This window comes from Cyprinodon variegatus, unplaced genomic scaffold (assembly GCF_000732505.1).
Source record: "Cyprinodon variegatus isolate N-32 unplaced genomic scaffold, C_variegatus-1.0 Scaffold5, whole genome shotgun sequence".
NCBI classification, from domain to species: domain Eukaryota; kingdom Metazoa; phylum Chordata; class Actinopteri; order Cyprinodontiformes; family Cyprinodontidae; genus Cyprinodon; species Cyprinodon variegatus.
Genome location: NW_015150458.1, coordinates 844,683 through 870,820, shown reverse-complemented (window position 1 = coordinate 870,820; position 26,138 = coordinate 844,683). Strand labels below are relative to the sequence as shown.

The following is a 26,138-nucleotide window of genomic DNA, read 5'->3' as shown; positions in this document are numbered from 1 at the left end:
TTCACTATACACATGATAAAATACCACTTTTAGCTGTTCTTCATGCATTTGCTGCATTGGGAAGTGAATTTATGACCATTTTACAGGAAATAACAAAATGTTTGGCAGCATTTATTTTTTAGCTGCATCAATGTCAGTTTTCTTCAGTAGTCTGTAGGAATACTACTACAAAAAATGTACTATAATTCCATTACTGGGCTAGGGGATGGTAGTCTGTAATACTTGTGGTTACTGCCTGCCTAATACTATTGAAATTTGTCACATATTTACATTAATTATCTAAGCAATGGACAGAGATTATTAATTGTCTTATACATTTAGAATATATAGAACTGTTAAAAACAATAGTACTAGTTTTAACTTTAAAAAGTTGTAGTTATTATTATTGTTTTATTTTTGAAATTTAATGAAAATCTTTAAATTTGCTGAGGGGGGCCGGAGCATGGACTGCTAAGTACGCCAGAATTCATCTTTTTAAAGCACAGTTACTAAATTTAACCTCTAAATTGTATTTTTTATTTGTGATTTATTGAAATGCCAGTGATTCATAAACCATTGTCCGTGCATGCATCAATTTTACTAAAATGGATAGCACTAAGAATGGTTATTGTTTTTTTACACTGTAAGATAAATTCATTGAAGGTGGGACTTTATCTTATATTTTGGTTCAGATTAGCACCAGGCAATAAACAATCCTTATTAAACTGTTTCAAACTATCCTCAGTCCAGTGATCTTTTCTAACTTGCTGCTAGTCAGTTGAGCTGATAAATCAAAGTGCTCCCTTTGTGTGTATTCTCTGGCATACAAGACTAAAAACATCTTTACAGGTTTAATTCTGGTTGTTATCATTACACATATATGCTTGCAAGTAATAGACTGACCACATGTGGACAGGAGACTAAAGTAAAGCTCCTGTTTTGCTTCCTTAGAATCTATACCATTTAGAGACATTCACAGAGTCTTAAATGCATTCCTTTTATGAATGTGTTCACATTAGTAAAAACTGAGATTCTCTGTGTACTTTAAATAGATGCCTGTTTGCAGAATCACCTGCTAAGTAGCAAATTAACATGCTTCTATAAACAGTTAGCTCAAAGAACTACCGTGTTGATGGTAATGCATCTGTTGTGATTCTCACTTTCTTTTGCAGATAAAAGGGGATTGCTTCATTCCCTTAACGACTCCATGCAAAACATTACATGTTATACCACTTGTAAAATCGTAAGGATTTTTAGCAGTCATTTGGTGCATTATATGATTTCAAGTTTCAAACGTGTTAATCTCCACCATCTGTTTTGATGAATTATGGATGCATTTTCTGGGCTCAGTTTTCTTGCTACTCTTTTGTCTCCAGTTTATTGCCATTCGTATGGCGTTTTCACTGCAAAAAAGGAAAGACACAGAAAAGAAATGGAAAAATAAGTGACTAAAAGAGCTGAAAAAAGGTTGGGAAACTTGCTTGCTGGTGTATAGGCCAGTTGTTATGCAGCATAGGTAAATAATCCCTTGGGTCAGACGTGACCGTTTACATTGGAGTCTTTTTTTAATTTTTGTTCACACATAAGGGTGTACATTGAAGAGGCACACCTAGCTTGTCAGGCGAGGAAGGTAAACAATGAAATTCAATAAAGGGTGAAAGGGAATATGTCCCATCACTGCCTTCCTGGTAGTCGCTCAAAAATCAGAATAATCCTGTGGCTCAGCAATTACAGACAGTGCGTAGGAGAAGTGAATTGTTACCTTGAACAAAGGGTGAGTTTACAGTTAAGTGGGGTCTCTTTAAATGGTTTTTAACTGCTGGTCCTGCTGTAAGGCAGCTGTCTGGGCTTGAATTGAGGGCAGGTCTGAAAGAGGCAGTTGAGGTAAATTTCCCATGGCCAGTTGGTGAATTTACATACAGGCCAACAGCCGAATCACTTGTGGCTTTTTATGTCATACTGTAGTTGTTTGTGGGGTTTGCCACTCTGTAACTGTAGGATGAGGCATTCATGTACACACCTGGATTCATATGAATATACGGTAGGTACATAAAAAGAAATTCCATTCTCCAAAAAAATAAAATAAAAAATGTGTGTGTTTTATTTTTAGCAGTGTTTTTAGGAGATGAAGGGGAGTCTTGTCAGTCTATAAGGCCTTCCTCTGTTTGTGTCTCTGACTCTTGCTGAGAGCTATGTATATTTCATAAGCCTAAGGTTCCTTTTTTTGTCTTAAGATATGATGCACCTCCACTGCCTGTCTCTCTACTGCTAGTCAGTAGGCCATCACAGACTTTTTTTTTTTTTTAATCTACCTCACTCTCTTCATCCTGACAGCCACCCTCTACATCCCCCTCTGCTTTTCATGGTCAGCTTGACTCCATCGTAATGTCTCATCCCGCTTTACTCTTTCAGCAGTGGAGCGAAGTGGAGTGGAGCACATCCAAAACGACTGCCTCAGCCTTCTCTCTGTGTCTCTCTCCATCTTTGATTCTGTCTGTCTGACTGACTGTTTTGCAGCCTTGTTACTTCAGGGAAGGGGCACTTTTTCACCCAGAGCTGCATCCCCCTTCAGTTGTTGTCTTTTTATAGCAGAAATCAGAGTGTTGTGACAGTAGCTAAAAATGGGAACACAGCTGACAAAATACATTTGCAATTAATGGCTATATTTGCAACAGCAGACTCTATTTACGGGGAGAGAGTTGTGTTTTTTTTTTCTTTTCTTCTTTTTTTTTACCGTAATAGCCTTAATATTTCAGCCCCAATAATGCTTGAAATTTACAGAAACTCAAATAGTTTATTCAGTGCAATTTAAACCCATTTAAACCCATTTTTCTTGCATTGCTAATGGCTTGCATTAATTTGTTTGAGTCACATCCCAAATGTTCATACACAATGTTGCAAAAACTTTTTTGCCACATTACAGATTGTTTTTGTAACAATTAAATGTTCAAATAATGATTTTAGCTAATGAAATAAATCGACCCAAACTAATTTTAAAATATAATCTGAGATTTATTTAATTATATGTTCCTTCAAAATGTTAGGTTGATTTGCATCTCCAAATTATCCTGAGGTTTGAGTGTGCTCATAAGAGATAGGCGTCATCTCCACCACGACCCACAGGAGAAGATGGATGGATTTCACTTAAATAGCCCAGATAAAAGGAATCTAATTGCAAAGATTTATTGGTTGTGTTTTAGCAAAAGCAAGACCTGTTTACTGTGACAACTACAGTATACAGTTTAGAAATGTCCTTATCTAAAGGAATTTGAGTTCACATTAGGAAAAAAGTATTGACATAAAACAGAAGACATTAAACTATCCTAAGAAAAACTCATCGAAATTACCTCATTAACATATTAGTGTTCATTCAGGAGGTCACAGATGAAGCCAGAACATCTAAAGCGCTGCAGCCCTCAATTTCCCGAGTTAGATTTGAAGGTCAACAAGAAAATTGACACATTTTTGGAGAAAACGAGTGGAAAGACTACTGCTAAACAAAAACTTTACTGCCTTCATTTTTGGACATAAATGTATAATTTATAGCATCTTACAAATCCATGCTGGTTACAGGAAATATTCTGCTGACTTGATTAACAAAAGCTAAACTTTATGGAATGTATGCTTTTTGTATCCGTCATGAAACCAACAGCATTTCAGAGAAAGAATCCTTTACTCACAGTGAAACATGGCGGTAGAAGTGTAATAGTCTTGGGTTTAACAGTCTACTCATTATAACTTTAATCAAATTATAAACTCAGTTGTCTGCCAAAGAGTCTCAGAGGAGAGTGCACATGTAACCCCCTTAATGACCAAACTAAACATAATTCAACATTTAAAGAAACTTTTTAAAGAATTTGCTTAAATCGGACTGAGATGGCATGGTACCTGAGAAGGTCAGTGTGGCTGAATTAAAGCAAATGTGCAACACAAAGTAGATCAAGATACCTTCTTAGAGAAAAAAAAGGCTTTCCAGTTGTCACTAGGTGTTGCTATCAAAGATGAGTTGTGAACCTAGGGACGGGTTGGTTTGGACAGTTTTTTTCTCTTAAGAAAAAAAAAACATGAAAAAACATATTTGGTTTTACTTATTCTTACTGTCTTTTGTTTTCTTTCCTTTTTTTCAGCGTTTTGTTGTCATTACACTGTCAAAACTACAGAGAAACAAAATGAAATCTCTTTATTTATCCCATCCCCTTGGGGGCCAGTGGGCTGCCATAGTGCGTCGCTCTGGTCTTTGCTCAGCGACCCAGAGTGGCAGTCTGTGGGAGTGGGGCTTATACTCAAAACCTCTGGACTCAAAGTGCAACGGCCTAACCACTAGGCTGCCACTCCCCTGTCTGACTTGAATCTTTGGTTGATGATACGATACATTACATACATACGATACCAAAAAGCAAAATAGATTTTTTGTCTAATAAAGTGATTGATAGTAAAAATAGTACAGCTGCTCATCAGTGTCTCTGTATTATTGGTTGACCATTGGCAGAAATAGACACCATTTAAAACCGAGAAGGGCATCGAACAGAAAGCTTTGGATTCAAAAAGCTGAATTTCAACTTTATTAGTTTACAGTTTATTAGCAAAAAAACAAAACAAAAAAAACATTGATTATGGGATGTGTAGTCTCTTAAAGTAGCAGAATATAAGACTACTAATCAACTTTACTACCATTTAAATGTTTAATGTAGCTAACATAATATCCTACAAAGCATGTTTACTTTATTACAATGACCTAAATAAACTGATCATAAGCAATGTGTTGTCTTGGATTAAATGATTTTTCTTTGGTATTTAGATATGATCATTTATATCTTATACAAGCAATAAGTTTACAGTTGATTTAAAGATGAAGGGAAAAAAGCCCCTCGGTATGGAATGACCCTTTTGATCATTTTTGTTTCTTTTTATTTCAGGCCAGTACTTTGATGGATAGCACTAGAGCCACTAAAGAAGCGGACTCAGGGTCTTCACAACCTGCAGGGGACCACCCTCCTTCGTGCCCTGTGACCTCAGAGCCGAGGAGAGGAGAGGGACAACTTTGCAGTAAGTGTTTTAGCCCCAAACGGCTGCTGTGCTTCACCAACCTTATCTTTGCTTTTCTGTTTTGATCTTGGGAGCTTTTCCAAACAAATTACTGATACATAAAACAAAAGAAAAAGCTCAAGGTATTATTGGCTGGCTATTTGGGGACGATGTGACACACATCAGAACTGTATTTGCCATAGAGTCACGATGCACACACTATGTGAATTTATTAATTAAATAACTGGCTGAGAGTCCATATGGACTGAACATTTTGATGCAGGTAAAGTTTTATCCACACTGATAATGAAGACATAAGGAGGTGTTATGGTTGAAATGTGTTTCTTAATCGCTAAGAGGGAGTAGGAAACTACCTTTTGGATTGGACAAAAAAAAAATCCTTAAGATTAATAATAATACTTTGCTGGCTAAGAAAAATAAAAATAATTTGAAATGTAACGTCAGTTGTAGTATATTGGAACGACTTTAAATTTTCTGGATTTTTTTATGATGTAATAAACTGATATCAAATGACTAACAGGCCAGACATCAGCCATAATCTGCATGTAATTGTTTAGGCTAAAGCGTTCTTAAAATAAAGATACTGTAGGATAATCTTAATTTTTGTAAATTAGCCAGCGACTTTCTTTTAAAGTCTGGATCAGGTTAGTTGGTCAACTTCAATTTGATCTACTGCTACACATGGCAACATCTGCTTACATCCAGTTAGTTCCTAAATCCATCTGTATTAAATTTTCTTTTTTGTCTTAACGGTATGTTTGGTATATTTTAGGCACTTCTTCAAATAAAACTATAACAGCTATGTTCTCCTCTCTGTTGATGCTGAATGTTCTCTTTTTATCCTCTCAGTTGTTTTTAAGGTGTGTTCCTTGTTGACTTAGCATGTTTAGTTTATTTGATCCAAAGTTGGGATTTTCCCAACATCCACCCTCACCCTCCATTCTGTACTGACCTCAGGCCTTGTAGAGATTTTACCATAATTCAAGGTAAGAGAGAAGTGCCTGGAGCCGTTTATCCATGTAGACCCAGACAGGTCGATAAGAGGTGAAACTGCATGATTCGGACCTAAAGCAGAGCACACATCTACCTCATGTGACCCTATTGTCTGGTGTTAGTGAGGTTGGATGTTCCTAAGTATGTTCTTAAGATGTTCTCATTATTAAAGGGGAACGCCACCCAAAGGAGTTTTGTGTCATTTGGAGTTGTTCTGAAGATATTCCGTTGAAGATATACTTGGATATAACCTAACCGAATATCTTCAGAACGGCTCCAAATGACACAAAACTCCTATGGGTGAGTAGAACATGATGTAATAACCTAAAATCAAGGGCCCAATGTAAAAAAAAAAACGGCGTTCCCCTTTAAGTATTGCAGTTTTGAGTGCTCATTTTCTGGTATACTGATATAACTTTGATATGTATTGTGTGGCTGAGAATGAATGTTTCATTTACTTTCTGCCTGTTTATTTTTTTGTAGTTTATTAGTACCAAGTACATAGTAGCGGATTGATAGTAAATTAGATTATTTTTAATTACATGGTAGCTGATTTTCATGTTTGTGTCAGATTTGTAAAAGCTGGTAGGTTTTTCCCTTTACTGTGTATCATTGTTATTCTTAAGACAAAGAACCTACAACAGAAGCATTTTCATTTGCTTTACACCATGGTGTTTAATGCTGTCTTGGTAGAATCTGTCTATATTTTTTTGTAATAATTTTGAAACATTTTTCTATTCGGCTATGCTGAGCAATTTTAGTTCTAACCACCATGAAGGGTTATATTTAGACAAAAAAAAAGAATATACTTCCCCTAATTTAGGCATTTCTTGACTATTGTGTGGCAACACAAAACTGTATCAGTCCTCAAAAAGAATTTAGGCCTGAAAACCTTATGCACTTTAAAACAATGTCTCTTTTGAGGTTGTATCTAGTCTTGTGCTGTCATGTTAGCTTTTAATGGCCGGTTAACCGGACTCAACCAATGCTATATATTTCAAAACTACCTGGTACTTCCTCAAAGAAAAAAACCCTATGCTAAGTCAATATTTTACACACATCATGAATCTCATTCACTTCCTGCTCTGTGACTCAGGATGATATGGTAGGGATTTGCCTGTAGTTTGCTTTGCAAATATCTGGGGCTCTGGTTGTTCTAACTACCCTTTGACTACATTGTTAAAAAAGCAACTGCTCTAAATTGTTACCAATGCAAACCTGCAAATAGTAAAATATTGCTTGTCCATACAATGCCCTGTCAGACTCCATCAAGCTCTGGTTTTGATCAGTTAAAGATCAGAATAACAGATTTTTGGTGTTTAACAGAAAGCCTTATTTGATGTAATATTCATCTAAGCTTTAGCATGAGTGAACCATATTGCTTTTTTCATGTTTAAACACGAGGTTCTTTGTATCTAATACATTTTTGCATGAAGGAACTTCTAAATCCAGTGGATTTTCATATCCACAGGAGCAGAATATCTGCTCCTATCAGAGATACTAGATGGGTCATATTCTTTCTCATATTCTCTCTCTTTTGTGTGAAGTTTTAATTCCTTTTCTCCCCCATTTAGTTTTCACTTTGCTGCTCCAACTCTTGTATGCACCACTCTTATGTTCAGGCCTCATCTTCTCTTTTCTCTAAGGCTATTTCTGTTTAGCCATGAGGGCCCCCCTGTCATTTACAGAAACTCATCTCAGCTCCCTTTCCAGCAGTTCCCTCACATGTACTCGCACACACGCACACAAACACATGCAGACCAACCCACACACATAGGGGCAGTCTTGCACAACCACGAAGATGCTTGATTAAACAGTCATGACAAAGGGGCCACCCCACATTAACAGACACACAGGCATAACACTGAACGATCTTCCCAGTGGTCCATTGTGGATTTGAAATGGGTTTTTCATGAGTTATTTAACTGTTCTCCATCATGAATGTTGCGCTGCAGCTCCCACCGACATGACACGGCCCATTTCCTCCGCTGAGGCGAGAAACGTGGCATAAAGCATAGCTGTGGAGTTTGCACGAATTGAAATAAAGAAGTACAGCATCAAAGATGTGTAGGGTTATATCATTTAGTCTGTGCATACTGAACCTTAAAGTCAATTATCATGTCTGATATATGTTGAAAAGTAAAAATGTTTTTGGCCAAAATGACTTGACACATTTTTTGTCATTTGTGAGGTTTTTGCATCATGAAGACAGAAACAGATTTTCTAAGCATCTCTGCATTAAGTTAAAAAATTCCCATCATTCCCATTTCTATTTATTTAAAAATAAAGCTAGACTCTGCTGACTTCACAAATAACTTGTACTCAGTGGGGTATTTATGAGGAACTCCTGTAAATTGTGTAACTTAACTTGGAACCAATGTGGCAGCAACTCATTAAGACATCAGTAGGCGGGGACAGCATCATGCTAAATATTTCACACCCAGTAGAAAAATTGGGAAGATATATATATATATATATAATGTTTTTCTAATAATAGCTTTAATTTGCTCATATTCAAAGAATTTATTTTTGTTAATGCCATATTGCAAATGTAATCTAAAAGACTCAAAACAAAAAAAAAAAAAATCAACCCTATCCCTCTTTTAAAAAGATAGAGGAGGACCTAGAAAGATTGAAATCGCTTCTGATCTCCCTTATAGGTAGGGTTGCCTCAATTAAAATGATGGTCTTACCCAGAATTAACTACCTATTTTCAATGATCCCAAATAAACCATCACTACTGGTTTAAATCTCTAGATTCTTCCATTTCTACATTTCTTTGGAAGGACAAACCCCCTCGTATCAGCTTAAAGACACAACAGAAAACTAAAGACAGAGGGGGACTAGATTTACCTAACTTCCAACACTACTACTTAGCAAATAGATTACAATACATCTCTAAATGGATAAAATATAATCCCTTAGATGAGCCCTGGATAGACACAGAACAGGAAATATGCAGTAATATCATAATTTCAGATTTGCCGTTTATTAGCTCTAATATCAAGCGGCACTCATGTTTTAAAAATATTAACATCAGCTCTTCCCTGACAGCATGATGGGAATTTCTTAAAATAACGAAGTCATCACTTATCCCGTGCAGTCGTACACCCATCTGGAATAACCCTGACATTCTACAAAACAATAATATGATAAACTTTCCGTACTGGAAGAATTAAGGTATTACCTATCTGGATCATTTATTTGAAGGTACGGAGTTTATCACATTTGCTAGATTAAATTTGCAATATGGGAAGAAATATATTTTAGGAGATTTGTAGAACTGACCCCGCATCCTGTCTGCCTCTGGGAGATATTTTAGCTTTTTGGCTTTTTAGCATCAACTGGGCATCAATTAAACACCACAGCCTGACCAAGTATTGTTGCTTGTCACTACCTCATCCGTACAATCAGCTCATTTGCTCATGTGCAACCAGATATACATCCGGGTTGGCCTTGATTTTATTTAGTAAAAAAAGACCTAAATTACGTTTTCTCCTCCCCAAAAGTATTAAGCATACTAAAGTATAATGTGTTAAAGGTTAATAATGTATTTCTTGAGAAAATCAATGCCTTAAAATCCTTTCTGTTTTATCATTTGTCTGTGCCCGATCTGTACTGGAAATGGGATCCTACTCAACTTCCGGGAGCTAACTTTCTCAGCTTTGGATTTAAACATGAATCTAGTCTTTTTGAGTTTTATGTTTTCCCTTCATGTTAACCTTATAGTATATAAAGTAGTGGGTAACATAAAGAAAGAGACAACTAAAATGCAGATAAATATGTTTTAATCATATTCTGCCGAACTGATTTGAGCATGTCCAATGATGACGTTTGATGTATGTTGAAACTGTAACTATACAGTCATATGTTTACATCACTTTTTTTGCACCACAGTGTTGTTTTCATCACAATGTTTTTATCACTGCTGCTTACCTTTATCAAGGCTGCACTTTAAAAAATGAAAAAGTCTAGAGAGTTGTACTTAACGTAATTTCTTTTTGTAAACACTTGTGTGTACAAAATGACAAAATGAAATCTGTCTAAGTCTCTAACAGAACGAGCGCGTAGGACGGCCTTACTTAAACATATCACCATAATGATTGACAATTAGGAGGACCACTTATTTAGATCATCACACCCGGGAATAAAAGATTGCCCTCTATACCTTTAAATCTCTTCACCTTTTTTCTCAAAAATGAGGATGAGTTTTGTGTCCTTTAATTTCCACCACAATTCCGCTATAATCAGATATAGCTTCTTTTGGTTATGTTGAATGGGAGGCTTGCATAAAGGAAAATACCTGCAACAAATGCATGATGCTATCCTTCATATGCAGACTAAAATCTCAGAAGAGGTTTTTAGCACTTTATTAATTCTATGGCATGAATTTTAGCTTAAAAGTGGCCAACCTGGTACCATTAAAGTAGATTTTTAGGTTATGTTGTCGGTAAAGAAAATTGTACCAGTTTGTTCATTTTCTGCCTTTACATTAAGCTTTTTTTATTCTTTTTATTTTAACATATCGACATGTTCTAAATGTTTGTTGTGCATATATTGCTTAGCAGTCCAATATGTGACTGTCCTGAATGTGTGCTCTGATTGCAGTGGCACAGCTGGACTTGGTAGACTTGGCAATGTTGACTACTTGGATGCTGGCCAATTCGATACCATTGCAATTACCCACTGAGGGACTGTGGAAAACCACTGAATCTCGGGTTCAGGCGAATGCAGGGGCATGCTGAGAAGGATGTTTAATAATGTTTGGCAACCCACATCTGGGATGAGTGGCGGTCTCTGTTCATTTAAGAGTTTTGGTAAAAAGGTTATAGCAAAAAACTAGCAGCGTGGATAATACTAAGTTTAGTCATGCTACAGGAAAGCCTGCAGTGCACATGTGAAACCTTTGTATTTCAGGGAAAAAGCAGAGTGGAAAGTGGGTACATTGAAAAAAAAGCTAAAGATGCAGTGAATGTGAGAGCAGGCAACAATGTTTTATTTTTCTTTCAGGGTAAGACTAAAGAGTGGCTGAGGACACATAGTTACAAATGCCACTGCTTGATCCTCCTCATCTGCTCCCTTCTTTTTCTTCTTTGCTTTTGTCCCCATCAGTGGGGAAGGAAGGGGGGTGAGCCTCTGTGGACAGTGACGTGTCTGTGTCAGCTTTCTGAAGCGCAGCAGATGGAAGAGCCTGTTTTTGTGTGTGAGAGAGATTAAAAGCCGCCTAAGAAACATACTGAGTCTCTTTGCATCATCACACTTGTTTCAGCATCACCTGACTACCTTCTTTTCCAAAGCAGCCGAACCAGCGCTGAGAGATACGCCTTTTTGTGACAAGTTTCAGCCAGAACCCTAACCAGCATTTGCTAATGAACAATGTCCCTGTTCTCTTTTACAGGTGACATTTTCTTTTAAGGGGCATGAATGCTGGCTGACCTGTGTGGCATGGTCTTCATTTATCTGTCGGAGTAGCTTAGTAATGTACTGATCACAGGGTTTTTGAAAAGCAGACCTCTGTTCTGCTGTGTGGCGCCAGTCCGGGCGCGCATGTGAAAATTAGTCAGGAGACAGCGGGTTTGGCCTTGGGCCACAGTTATTAGCCACTCACGGGGTGGGCATGGGCTTATGCCTTGACTCAATCACTCACTTTGTTTGCATTTGTGTTTTATGTGTTTGTTGAGCACATGTGTGTGCGCTAATCTAGCGTCTGGGATTCTCCTATGGTCACACTGACCTTATTGTGCAGTCATTCCTGGTTGATTTGTCCCTTCTCCAACGCATTCCTCTCTCAGCAAAGCTATGGAACAGACTATTAACCCCTCTCCTTCCACTTCAGTCCCCATCTTTCGTTTTTTTCTCTGCTCTTAACACTTTCTTTCATCTCACATCCACATGAATTTGATTTAGCAACTGTGGTTTGAGCCTTGGAGCCTGGGAGAGTACACTTACAGAGACCTATGAATTCACAGCCAGTAGAGCATGTCATTACTTGGCCATAGCTCATCACAAGATACAACAGCAAGCTGCAGCTCTAATCGACATGAGCTGTCAGCATTCAGGAAGTAATAAACTTTTCATCATTTCATCCCCTTTATTAATTTCTGCTCATGTTTTGCATAAATCACAGTAAAAGGTGACTGCATACAGTATTTGAGAGTGAGGATTTATTTTTATGAACTGCACATTTTAGGACAGTGTTCGCTCAAGTCCTGCTTCCTGAAGTCACGTGTTGCATCTGTTAAATGGCCTTAAACATGAGGTCAAAATCATTATGAGCCTAGCTCTGGAATAAAGTATCTACATCTGGCCTCAGCAGAGCTCCTGGGATCATCATAATAGGACATCTTGGGACTAAATTGTAGCATTTTCTTGTTAGATACTCAGAACAACTTACCTCCCACTTGCAAAGAGAAACTACATCATTTTACTGAGACCAATTAGTGCTGGGGTGATCAGACCTAGCCTGATGTGCCAGATGTTTTTATACAGAACCATCTGGGAAACTTGCTATTGTATAATATCTGGAAAAGCTGCTTTTACAGGTGATTGGAGAAACCATCTATTACAGTCTGCATTAAGCAAACAGCAGCTTAACAGTTTGATGATCCATGGCCAGAGAAACTTGTAAAATTAATCTCCTGCAAAAACGAGTTGGAGGAAGAATATAGGACAAACAGGGAAAGAGCTTCCGTTTGCTCATCAACCTTCATATAAAGAGATTCCCTGTTAAATAAATGTATTATTTACATATTAACTGACTCTATAGTTAGTTGTATTGGGTGCTAAGTAGCCAAGATTTATCCAATGCTACAAAAATCAGTCTTTTTTTAAGTACCGTATTGAAACGGCTAATGTCTGTGAAAATGTTTACATTTGGCTACGATCCGGGGTTGTTGCTCAGTGCTGAACAGGAAGGTCAGACGGGAGACATGTCTCAGCAGGAACTCTGACAGAGATAAGCATTAGGAAAACCCCCCCGACTCTGACCTTTGACACCTCTTTCACCAGCAAACAGGTGTTCCAGCAGGATAACTGCTTGCAAACTGATAACTGGCAGCAAATAATGTAAGGGTAGAGAGAAGAAACTGAGCAAACCTTATGTTATCCTGATGTTTTGCATCATGTAGAATAGTTATGCAGTTTTTCAAACAGCCTTATAAGTGGGGCTTACGTTTTCCACTGCTTTTTAAGGTGCCACTGTCAGATTTTTGTCCTATATCAACCCATCTTGCCTCCCCTCACTCTTATGACTTAATTTCTTCTCCCCATCCAGCCTTCTTGTCACCACCTCCTTCCTGCTTTGCTGCTTCTGTATCGCTCTCCTTCGCCTCCCTTTAAACCGTCCTCCACTGTCAGGCAACTCAGCCGAGACTAAGTGCTTTTCTGTGTCTCACTGCAGGTGGGACTGTAATAAAGCTTGTCAGCAGGAGGCATGGGTCGTGCTGTCACATGCTCTTTGCCTCCCCTCTTTAACTCTCTCTTCCATCTCCTTCCATCGCCTGACCTCCCACCACCGTTCTCCTTCAGGACTCTACGCTTTCCTTTTTGTTCCTACATTTTCCGTCCCTTTCTTCTCCATTTTGTCCTGCTCTTACTCGATACCTTGCTCCTTGACTTGTATCTCATGCCCCTGTAGCTCTCTGGTTTCCTTGCCAACGGCACTTTCAGGATGGTGAGGAAGAAAAGCAGCAACAGGAGACACTTGTCTGTACGTAACAAGCGCACACAGAAGCACATATTTGCAGTTACACAGGCAATCCATGTAAATGAGCCCAGGTGAGCTGACATTGTTTGTCCAGCTGCTCCTCTTTACACCAGCTTGTGTTCCATAGTAAAGCAGCAGGTTAAATGGAAATCAGCTTCCTCTACACAAAACAGTTCTTTCTTTTTTTTAAAGCCATGCACTGCATGTCCTTATGTTTGTGCTATTGTGAAATGCTTGTCGCAGCCCTCCCACAGCTTTGCAAGGTAACAGCTTATTTTCCATTTGCATGTCAGTTTCTCTGACCGGTTTAAACCCTTTTTTTTGTATGAGACAGCTTTGCATTGTCTCTCTTTTTGCTGCCACAGGATGGCAATACTGAGCCCAGAGGAAACCTTCATCTAGCAGCCGCCATTCATATACACACACGTTTCCACACTCATATACACAAACACACACACACAGCTCTCGTTAGTCCATGTTAGCCTGGGCTTGTGTAAGGTGACAGAGCGCTGTGAATAATTTAGTTCAGACCATGTTAATGGCTGACAGCTAAAGCAGCATTTCTCCTCTGCAGTTGGCCCATTAATAGTACATTCAGTTTCACTCTCTCTTTCTTTCTTCTCCTTTTCACTTGTTATCTTCTTGGCATCTATAGGTTTCTTTTTGATCAATTATGTCTCTTTTAACAACATACCTATTATAAAACATTCAAAGACTAGGCCACAGGTTGATTATCACATAGAAATATTCCTTTTAAAATATATACTTTTTTTTGTTTACTTTATTTAACAACTGAACATTATTAAAGAAGAAAAAAGATAAACTTTTTTCATGTCTCATCTGCTTACTCACCAAATATTTTACTGTCTAAGACAGAGGTCTTCAACAGGGGTCTGTGACCCCTAGGGGGTCCGCGGAGGTACTGCATGGGAGTCGCGAAACTTTTGGTTGATTCATTTCTTTTTTTTATATATTCCCTCCTGAATAGTAATGTCTTTAAATACACATTAACATGAATTCAACACACTGTAGTAAACAGATAAATGGAGGCAGAAGATGTCTTTCAGTCATCAATGCACACATTCAGCGACACACAGGAGCTCTTTAAGCTGGGCACCGTTTCATTCACAACACCTGTCCCATCAATCAGAATCAGAAATACTTTAATAATCCCAGGGAGAAATTACTTTCATTACATTACTCCATCTGTAATACAGTGACTATAGGACCAGGTTGATATAACACAATTTCATACAATATATATAATTAGGGGGTCCCCGCTCCATCTTGTCATCAGTTTGGGGGTCCTTGGCCAGGAAAACGTTGAAGACCCCTGGTCTAAGACGATAATTTTTTTGAAGTTTGGAACCATAAAGCCAAATGTTTGCTGTGGAGTTTTAAAAGTTTTTTTTTTTTCTTGCTGCCACCACCATATGTCATTATGGCCGTGGTGTGTTCAGGGTCTCATGCAGTGTTAGTAGTTTCTGGAGTTTTACAGTGGTGTCAAGTAAAAATGTTGTTACTGTGCTTTTTTGGTATCTATACTTTAATCCAGACATAGCAGCTTCAGTAGGGAGGCCCAGACGTCCCTCTCCCCAGCCACCTGGGCTAGCTCCTCCGAGGGACTCTCAAGGCGCTGAGAAACATAGTCCCTCCAGCATGTCCTGGGTCTCCCCCTGGGCCTCCTCCCGATGGGACGTGCCTGGAACACCTCACCAGGGAGACGTCCAGGAGGCATCCTAATCAGATGCCCGAGCCACCTCAACTGGCTCCTCTCGATGTGGAGGAGCAGCGGCTCTACTTTGAGTTCTCCCTGGATGACTGAGCTCCTCCCCTTATCTCTAAGGGAGAGCCCAGACACACTACAGAGAAATCTCATTTCAGCCGCTTGTATCCGGGATCTCATTCTTTCGGTCATGACCCAAAGCTCATGACCATAGATGAGAGTAGGAACATAGATTGATACCATACTATACTTTGATGAAGTGTTTATTTTTCTGAGGACTTTTTAGCTTTTACTTTTTACTTTTTTGCTTCTGAACACAATTATTTATATCTTGTACTCCTTACTTTCTCCAAAATAGCTCATTTTTTATATAAATTTTATATATTAGAAAATATAGATTTTATTTATGTATATCAGAGAGAAGGAGGCTAACTATGCATTAATGCATGCAGTATTGATTTATTTGTATTTTTATTTTTAAATTTAATTTGAATTTTATTCATTAATAATTTATCATAAAATACCCAACCTCCTTTTAAAATAGCGTGTCAACCATCATGGCCTAACAATATCCAGAGATCTGAGGTACTCCTCTTGAACTTCGGCCTGGATGAAGAACCATTCCGACCCCAAGCATCCTGTCTCTGCTTCCGCCAGGGAAGCCATGATAGCCGGGATCCTCAAAGTATTCCTTCTACCGTGCAGTATCGTACGGTCAGCAGCTCCTCACAGTAACCAGTGTTAGCAAAACACTGTTTTCTCATCCGGAGACGCCATACGGTTTGCCAGAGTCGCATTTTTTAATTACAGACTTAAAAAAGTATTTACTTCACTTACAGACGTTATTATTTTTTTTTATTTTTTTTATAGAAACAGTCGTTTCTAAACACAAGATGGTTTTTCTCACCGAACTATTCAGGGTGTTGTTGAAGATGTTTTGGAACAGGGCCATTACCTTCAGATGTCACTAAGCATGTGATTAGACAGACCATCTGTCTTTAACTGTCACAGGCAAGCTTTGGCCGTTTAGGAAAAACAAGTAGATCCAGTTTCTATCTATCTATCTATCTATCTATCTATCTATCTATCTATCTATCTATCTATCTATCTATCTATCTGTCTATCTGTCTATCTGTCTATCTGTCTATCTGTCTGTCTGTCTTTAAAACTTCTAAAACCACATTTTTAATTGCCTAATTAGTAAGGCTATTGCTTCTTTCTTTTTTTTTTTTTTTACAGCCTCAGTGGGCAGGCCAAAGAGTCATTGGTTCTGGATCACTGCCCTAGGTTATCACTTCATCTTAACATCTCTAATCCTGTTGTCTTTATCTTTTTTTATGAGCCATTTACAGATACACAGTAAAACATGTGTTTTGTATGAGTGTGTGTTCATGGGTGTGGGGGCGGTGTAGGTTGAATGCGTGGGACCAAGCGTCAAGCACTATTAATGTTATAATTGCTCCTTTAGGCTTCAGCACTCCGAGTTTGTGACGTGGGTGATGAATATTATGGCCTAAACAGCAATGAGATCACGGGCACTAAACAAATTATTTCTCTCTGTCTCTCTCTTCAGTTCGCTTCTGCCCAGGTCAAATGCTGCAATGGTTTTGCATGTGGTGTACATAGTTTGCAGTTTGAACAGCCCGTTTGTGTTTTCCTTGGATCAAGCTCACTGTATTTTCCGCTGTGATACAATCAGTGTGAGTGTGTTTAAGGCAGTAGAAGCCCGCAAGCCTGGCCCAGATGAGGCCTGGCAAGGCTCTTGAAGAGCAAAAAGTGATTGGTAACAACATTTCTTGGAAGAAACTCCCATTTATTTGGATTTCCCCCTGACAATGAGAGTGTTGTTGCTGGCTGCCTTTCTAGTTGTAGTCTTGGTCCTCTGGACAAAAAAATCCCTTTTAGTTTTTGTCACAATTATGTTATTTTATATACAAAGGTTTTAGTTTGATTTAGGATATATATATTATTGTGTATGTTTACTATCTGTATATAAAGTACCTCTCCTACAAATGTTAATGATTGAATTCAAAACAATTAAATCTAGGTATTATGTCTTAAAAAACAGTGAATACATTTTCATTCATCTCAACATGTTTTGAAAGACTTAGATTTTTACAAAGTATTTTATTAGATTTTTTGACTCAGTTGATAAAATCGGCAAATTACAGTATATTTAGCACAAAAAAATCAATTTCTCTTTAATTAGAGCGACAAGTTGATACAGCAGAAAAGATGCACATTTATTCAGGTGATTATCTCTCCATCGTTCTCTGTTCATGTAGTTTTTCCCTCTTAAGGACTCCTTTATTTTATATGAGGACTTATATACATTGAAACTTAGTAGACGAATACCCTGAAGCCTGATACCGAGTGTTCCCCAACCCAATCGTAAATTAACAAATCTAATTATAGGTACATGTAGCTCTGAAAATGTAGGCTTAAATTCACCGATCAGCAAACAGAATAGATCCAAACACGCACATCCTAGGACAGTTACCCATTAGCCATAACCACAGTACACTCCACATCTCTTTATTACAAAATAATATATGACAAAGTTGTCAAAAACTTTAGCATGCACGTTTAGCTGCCACAATCATTTTGCGCTGATATAATTAAACAGTAGAGCAGAGAAACTAAAACATTTTCTATACCTCGCTTGGCGCATTTTTTTAGCTGTGGATGGAGGAAATAAACGTCATTCTTTATCTGAACTAGTCTCTGTATATTCAGTCTGCCTAATAATGGCCAGCTGGGTCCGCAGATCGAAAACGTTCCATATTCTATGTTTCTACCCCCCGAGCATCTGTCTGTCACATGGTTGTCTTCTCATTTTTGCATTCTTCCTTAGCATCAACTCCTTATTAGCTATATTTTTTTGCCCCCCCTCCTCTCCTCCTTCTTTTCTTCTTCCCTCCACCACTTAGTGCACACATTAACTCCAGCTCTATCTCACACACACATCCACAAGCCTTGAAGAGGGGTCATGAATGAGGTGTGCTGTTAATTAGTCGGCAGTGGTTGTTGTAGTAATGCAATGGTAGGGTGTAATTAATTAGGTGGCATGTGCACAGTGGGAGCAAAAGAGGGAGTCGAGGGATGGAGGAAGAGAAATGCGGGCTATCAGTCCTCCTTTTATCCTCTGAGCTTAGATGAGTTCCCCTAATGAGAAAAAATGAGATGCTCCCAACCGGAGAAGAAAGCATTTTGTCCCCTACATGTTCTCTCTCCGCCTTTCTGCAGCTTGTCGTTCTGTCACTGCCTTGTTCTTGTTTCATCTGCCTATCACTTCCTTGCTTTTGCTGGTGGGGTGTCAGTGAGTGGGAGTCTCCAAGCACAACTCCTGCATCTCATCCAGATCCGTGCTTACAGCTACACCACCAGGCAGAGACGCTTTCAGTCTCTGAGTGTTTGTGGCGGTGGTGTTGTTTACGAGGGAGATGGGCTAGAAAAGGAGAGAAACTCGCGATGGAGCGATGTCAAAAGGGCAAAGAAAATGTAGGAGGGAGGCAAGAGGTGTGCAAACACTCAGAGCGCTATTGATCCTCTCCTCGGTTCAACTGTCTACTTGACCTCTCTCTGAAGCACCTATGGATGCTCATCCGCGTCAACTAATGTGTCTCTACAAGAGCACATGTCAAAGGCCTTCACATAAATTAGGGTTCTGCATCTGTTTACAGTACTAGAGCAACACAACAAGTGGTGTCAATCTGTCAATTTTCATCACACCATGAATATTTAGAGCTGCCCTGCCCTCACCCTGCTCCCCTCAGGCAGAGCCCTGAGACCCCTTAGTGGAGGGTAGTGTGGTCAATTTTGCTTTGTAGCTCAAATTTATCAAGATACACAACCCGCAATGCCAGTATGCCAGTATGATATCAAGGTTATACTCAGGTTCTCTATTTGTTTATTTCTGATGAATATATATACAGATCAGTTTGATGCAGTATGAGGCTATGAATCTGGAAGAAATTTTAATTTAATAAGATAAGCTCGATTTTATGATGATGTTCGTTTATTAAAATGAGCAAGACTCCATAAACTTTATTGCATCTTTGAGCAACTATTGCACACAGTTATTGAAGTGGACAATTAATGCTCTACAAGTTAAACTCAAAAAGCAGTAGTGCATATTGTTTAATATAAGCTTATTGGTAAAAAAAAAAAGCAGACAGATGTGAAAATAATAATCCATGTTATTTCTAAAGACATTACTATCCAAAATTCTAAGTTTCGCAATAATTTCTGTAAACTACTCCCAAAGTCAATATTATAACTTTACAAGTCTGAGGTTAAGTGGATTTGGTCGTAAAATCCACATCATACATGACTGCCTAAAAAAATTAAATAATAAAAAATGGTAGTTGCTGAATTCTGCACAACATCCACTGCTGAAAATTTGCTTCGACAGTGTGTCTGACATTCCTCGCAAAACTGGTTCCAGCAGATTTCTTACTATAGATTTTAACCTTATCTCTCAAGATGCATCCAATCAAATGCATGCAGAAACAACCCTGCATAAAGAAAGCAGGATGTAAAACAGAAAAAGAAATGATCTTATGCATGTTTGAAAGTGAAGAGAGCAATGGACAAAGGTTGTGTTATACAGAAAGAAACCACACAAAACAAAGAGTATTGACGTCCCTTTTATAGCCATTTCTGATTTACTCTAAGAGATAGACCTTATAAACTGCCACACTTCATCTGAGCTGTTTATAGCAATAGGATATAACGTAAAGGGATTGTTCAGAAGGACACAAACAAATCTGCTACCTATTTCTTGACCTGCATCCTCATTTTTCCATTTAATAACCCAGTTTACATGGGTCTCACCTGAACCCAAACATCAGCACGCACCTGAATCTTAGCTACTGTACCCTGCTGGTGCTGCTCGCCCACTGTCAAACCCTACTGTCATCACTTTCTCCTTTGTGACATGAAGCGGGATGTCTGACTTATGGAGGATATCAATATATCTGGCATAAAGGGAAAGAGGGAGGGACGCTCACCTCAGGCTTTTTTTAAGACACCTCGTAAAGTTAAATGATAGTTGAGGGCGCTGTGATAGGGAGTGGAGAGAGATGGAGGGAGGAAAAGTGAGTGGTGGTTGTTAATGTTATAGCAGAAGGGAGCCGTAAATAACTGAGATTCAGATCTGGAGCATGTGTGTGATGTTTGCATGAAAGGTATTTTGGAGTGTTGATGGGTAGGGGGGTGAGGAAGTGGTTGGCTGACTGATTGTGTATGTAGTGATTTACATCCAAGCATGGCACAAAATGTGGATTATGCAGTAGCTGATCCAAACACAGGATTTATGCTAACAGCCAGTGTCCGAAGTGTCGACCGCTCTGCAGTAAATAGCTGTCTGGCTCCGCTTATATTGCCAAAATGTCTATAAACCTGTCACCTAGGATACTTTCAGTCACACGGACAGGAGAAGAAAGGCAACCATTAAACTATCCATTTACACAAGGAAGAAAAACACTTTTTGTGTAAATGTGATTATAGCAGCTGAGGCCTGTGATACAGGCATTCATGTGTCAACTAGGAATGTTAAAATGAACAGATCCAAACCAAATCCTAAACCAGACTGCCTCAAAAGATGTGGTCAGACCCAGGTTTTGGACAAAATTAAATTGCATACACTTTTTTTTTTCATCATCCAAATCCAGCTGATTCTGGTTTGAGGTTAGAGTTACATGTGGAAATGACCTCATGCGAGACTCTTTTTCTGCTCTTACTCCTGAGATGTATGCATCTATATTCTGAATATAGACTCTGAACTTTATTTTTCAACCTGATCATGAGGATTTAGTATTATTTATAAGAGGTGATTTCTTGTTTAGTTGTGGGTTAATGAGGAATGTGCAATTTGCAGTAACGTACTTTGGAATTATTTGGGATTATTTTGGTCTTGTTTGTTTTATATTCTTACTGCACCTAAACCATTTAATTATCACAACTGATATATAACTGATATTATACCTTTTGCTTCTAGTCAAGGTCAACAAATTTAAAATTTCCCATTCATGAACAGTTCTAAACAAATTCTTCGTTTCTGTTACTTTAAACCAGATGTTATGGACTTGGCTTTTATAAATTCGTAAACCATTGAACACAAATTTTAAATTGTTTTAAGAAAATTAACTATTAAAAGTTTTGTTGCAAAACATTTCAACATCAACTGGCAGAATCATATAAAATTATATAAAAATAGATTAAAGTAATACATACAGAGCCCAAAGAATATGGGCTGACAAATATTAAAAGAAAAAAAAAATGAAATAGTAGAAAGGATAGGATAAAACGTTTTGCAAAAGCGATTTATTTTCTTCATCGGTGTTTGCTAACTGGCTCCACATGAAGCACAATGTTTAATTAAAGTGTAATGGGCCTTCCTAGTTTAGCAATGTATTGGGTCAAGCAGGAGTTTGGATTGATGGAGGTAAATCAAGCTGTTCACTGTGTGAACAGATGGCTATCCAAAATGTTTGTTTTATATTTAACTGATGTTATTTATTTACTTTACTTATTTTTGTGGCACTTTTAGATATAAACTGCACTATAAATGATATTTACTGTCACTATTTTCTCAGTAGTTAAAATCTTTACTTCCTCAATTTTCATAGCTTATACCTTTTTTCTAGCTGTCATTTATTCACTTTCACTTTTTAAACTGCCAGACATGCATGAAATCTTCTCATTTCAACAGAGCGGAACCAAACCGGTTTGCACGTCTTATCATTTGTGAGAGCAATCTCTGTAGATCACTAGGAACCCGTCCACTTACTCCACAGGTTTTCTTGGAAATGCAATTTGGCACCCTTTATATTGAATCTTTAAAGATTTGGCCTAGAGTAAAATTCTAAGCACAACATCAAATAATCAAAATAAAAGTCCAAAGTATCATGTTACAGGAGTTTTCATATCATTTAGATATATATCTTAATTACCTTTTGATTCAAGTACATGCTTAAATGGATCAAATTTGCTTTCAATTGTTTTTACTTTTAACAGTGATCCTTCTTTTCTCTCCAACTCCTAAATCAGATTTTGTTAAATGAAATAAATAAAAATAAAAAATCTTTATGTGTTCTGGTTGAATGTTTGAAAATCTGTGGTATTTATTCATATCTGTAGATAGCAACTGGGCCAATTGTAGTTAGCATTGCAAGATAATTATATATTAAAGGAATGAAAATATGTATTTTAATCTGTGAGTGAAGGGCTTAATAAAAATGTGATTAATTTATCACTAAAACTTTTAATAAATGTGATACATTCCACAGCCATTGATCAACCATCAAGGAAACAAACTTTCCAAGTCAGAAATTGGATGCTTATAGTTGAGTCTGAGCTGTAGCTCATAAACTCTCTGGTTCTGATATAGTTTCATAGAACGAGCGTATTGGAAAGTCCAGGTGTCACAGTATGAGAAGCATAGCTCTATAGGAAAGTAGATTTTATCTTGTGGCTAGTCTAAAGTTGTCTAAAGCTCTATCTGGTGAAACTAAATGGTATAATTGCTGGAATCGTTTGTTTTCTTTATGAATTTGATGTCTGTTTTCTGCTCTGCGCCTGTGGGTAAGGCGTTCTGCGCACTAACTGCTGGTGTTTTTACATTTTTTTATTTATTTACTTTACTCCTCTGGGAATAAAGAGAAGGTTTGTTTGATTAATTAATGCTGTTAGACATGAATGTAAATGATCAAAGAAGCACATTTGCATTTAGCATTAAATTATTCATGAGCTGCGATTGCTCACGAATTAGGACACCTGTGAGGGGCTACTCCTCCGTAACACAGACACTAGCTCATACACACACACACACACACATCCTAGGATGTGACCTGGTGTGTTTAACCGGACCCGCTCATCACCCCTATCTGTGTGCTGCGCTGTGCACAGGGATGCAGGTCACTGTAGGTTCAAGACCGTATTATTAGGTTATGCTGCCGCTCTGGCTGGGGTTCAAATGTTCTGATTAGGTTACCGCGTAGCGCTAAAGCTCAGCCTGTCACCCTGACTGTATGATTCATCTCCATGGAGACAAAAGGAAAGCTCTGATCTAATTACCCAGACTGCTGCCATCTCAGACATGAGGAGAGGGCCGGGTGGTGTGAATGAGAAGTGAGGAGCCACATATGAATAGGCAAGGGGCCACAAACAGGGATAACTGCAGAGAAGAGAGAGAAATCAAATGCGCAAACAAGAGCAGCCGCAGACGCTAACAACCGTGAGCTTTATAACAGGTATTATTGGTTCTTGCTCATCTCTACCCTCATCACAGGCAGCATCCTACCGCTTCACAAATGGGCCATTGTTGCCATGGATATGAGCAATGGTTCTCCCGCTCTCCTTGATGGGGCTCAGTGATAAATGGTGGGATGTGTAGGAAGTTAATAATTTATCCTGGGGAGGGAGCGGCGGTTCCAAGGAGCGTTACCTGGCATAATGGGTTAAGTGCGGCAATTGCAGCACACCGAGTGATAGACTCGAAAGAGGCAGCGTATAAAAAATGAATAAAGGCTGAGTGGAGCCTGCTGGGAAGGAATTGTCAGGAGACAGTGTTGAGCTCTTTTGGGAAAGTGGGGTTGGTGTTGGGAACGAAAGCTTTGTCATTCCTCCTTTTTTTTAAAGTTATAGGATTGTCAAATAAAGATCTGTGGTAAATTAATGGAGTTTTCTCACTGCCTTTCTGTAAAGATCTCCCCTCATTGTACTTTTAAATGAACAACTTGTGTTTACTTTGGGCTATAAGAAGTGACAGCAGTAATAACTGAGGAAGTTCCTGCAGAGGTCTGGTCATGTATTCTTTGCTTTTTAACAGACGCAAAAATATTCTTTGTAATGAAAGAATGAAAAGACATTTCACCCTTATTTCATTCAGAAAACATGAATGTTTTCTTCAGTTTTGCAAGAAGTTATCCAACACCTGCATCACATCTTTCTCGGTTTTTGGAATACCTTCCTGTCTTAAAGCCCACTCCCCTTTATTCTCTGGCTCCCTCTCCAGCGCCGTTATCTCTCCCATCTTCCACTTGGAGGCTGGTGGTAAATATCCAGGGTTAAACAGAGGTCACATCATTGTGTTAATCCTAGAGAATTTATCCGATCAGCTTGATTTCATTACTGTCTTTCTGATGCCCTATATACAAAAGCTACTTAGAGTGATCCTCTCCTGTCAATACGGGAGATGGAGTGGTGGATCTGTTCTCCACCGATTTGCTGCTGCGGATTTTGAGCATAATAGACCTGTGTTGTAAGAGAGCACACAGCATCACCTCCCACCGATTATTTGATTTTTTTCGGTGCTCATGCACATGTCACATGTGTGAGTGTAAAACAGGCATCTTAGCATGTGTTTGCCCAGAGGAACAGATGAGTGCAGTTTTCATTTCATTTCTGATTATTTTGATTCGGATTCAAACACCATTTTCGTACTCTTTCATCAAAGTGTTATACCACTCTTTGAGAACATAAGCATGTTGGCCACAAAGAAAAAGTCACCTGTGCTTCTTAAATGGACAGAAATTAGTCTTTCCAGTTGGCCAAAAATATTACTAGAATACAGAAATTGCTTTTGTGGCCCTTGAAATATAATATCCTTCCAAAGATTGCATCACAGCAGTTATTTGGGAATTCAAATTGATTTCACAGTTGTGATACAATAAGCTGTGCAACTCTAATAACACCCATGCACTGGTTTGTTGCTGACATTATTTTGACAATCATACATTACTTTAATGAAATGACCTAAGTTCCAATCTAATGTTTTTACACTTCTGAGCCAACAGTGGAAAAAGTAACATAGGCAAGTTGATGAGTAGTTGTGAAGCAGATTATAGAGTCTGCAGCACTCTACTGAAATCAATGGGTCTGCAATAGCAACCTTTATGTTGTATGTTAACAGCTAAAAGCAGCTGAGGGATGGCCCTCAATGCAAAACTTAAATTCTTCCCCTTGAATAATACTGGCAGATAAGATGGGGGAATAAAAAGTCAACAATTTAAGCACTGAATTAATTTAACTTGTTAATAATTATGTTTTGGGGTCTGCAGAGATTGTTCAAAACATGGAAATAGGCTGTCAAATTGAGTATAAATTTTACCAAACTCCTAGGAGTTTTTTTTTTTTAAATCACAGATTTGTATTCACCCTAATGCTACGTTGAGACCGCACCCGCTAGAGGCACCAGAAGCAGCTAGTTTACATACAAAGTCAATGGTTGACGTATATCAACGTGCAGCAAAAGCTCCTGCAGTGCGTTTTGAGCAGCAGGAGCAGCGTCTTGTGAGCTTTTTAGCATGATGCAATTTAAAGGCAGAAAATTTAACTTTTTCTGCTCAGTGCGCCACATCAACCAATCAGAGAAGCTGATCTGGAAGCTGGCAGGGAGGCAAACACGGCACTGCTGATGCAGATTGCTATGGTCACATCTCTAAAACAGTTTATTAAAGTCAGAATTTACTTAAAATGTCGAAACCTGCCAGCAAAATATGTTATACCAGGCCAGAGGCTGCCGTTGAACGGGATTTCCAGGGACAGAGCATCCCTGGTGTACAGGGGTCTGAGCGGCTCCGACAGCAAAATAATATTTGAAGGCAGGATCGTAATTTTGATGAACTGACTGGACAGATGAAGTTTTCAAGTGGACCTTCTCACTTAAAAACATATTAAAACTAT

At 38.4% G+C, this 26,138-nt stretch overlaps 1 protein-coding gene across 2 annotated transcripts in view; it reads left to right on the top strand.

Annotated features, from left to right (window-relative positions):
• The window catches only part of gse1 (Gse1 coiled-coil protein), a 199,624-nt gene that overhangs the window by 52,464 nt on the left and 121,022 nt on the right, over positions 1 to 26,138 (top strand). For both annotated transcript variants that reach the window (XM_015374059.1, XM_015374049.1), the window contains exon 2: positions 4,896 to 5,025. In XM_015374059.1, coding sequence (XP_015229545.1) covers positions 4,896 to 5,025 — 130 coding nt within the window. The remainder of the gene's footprint in view (positions 1 to 4,895; positions 5,026 to 26,138) is intronic.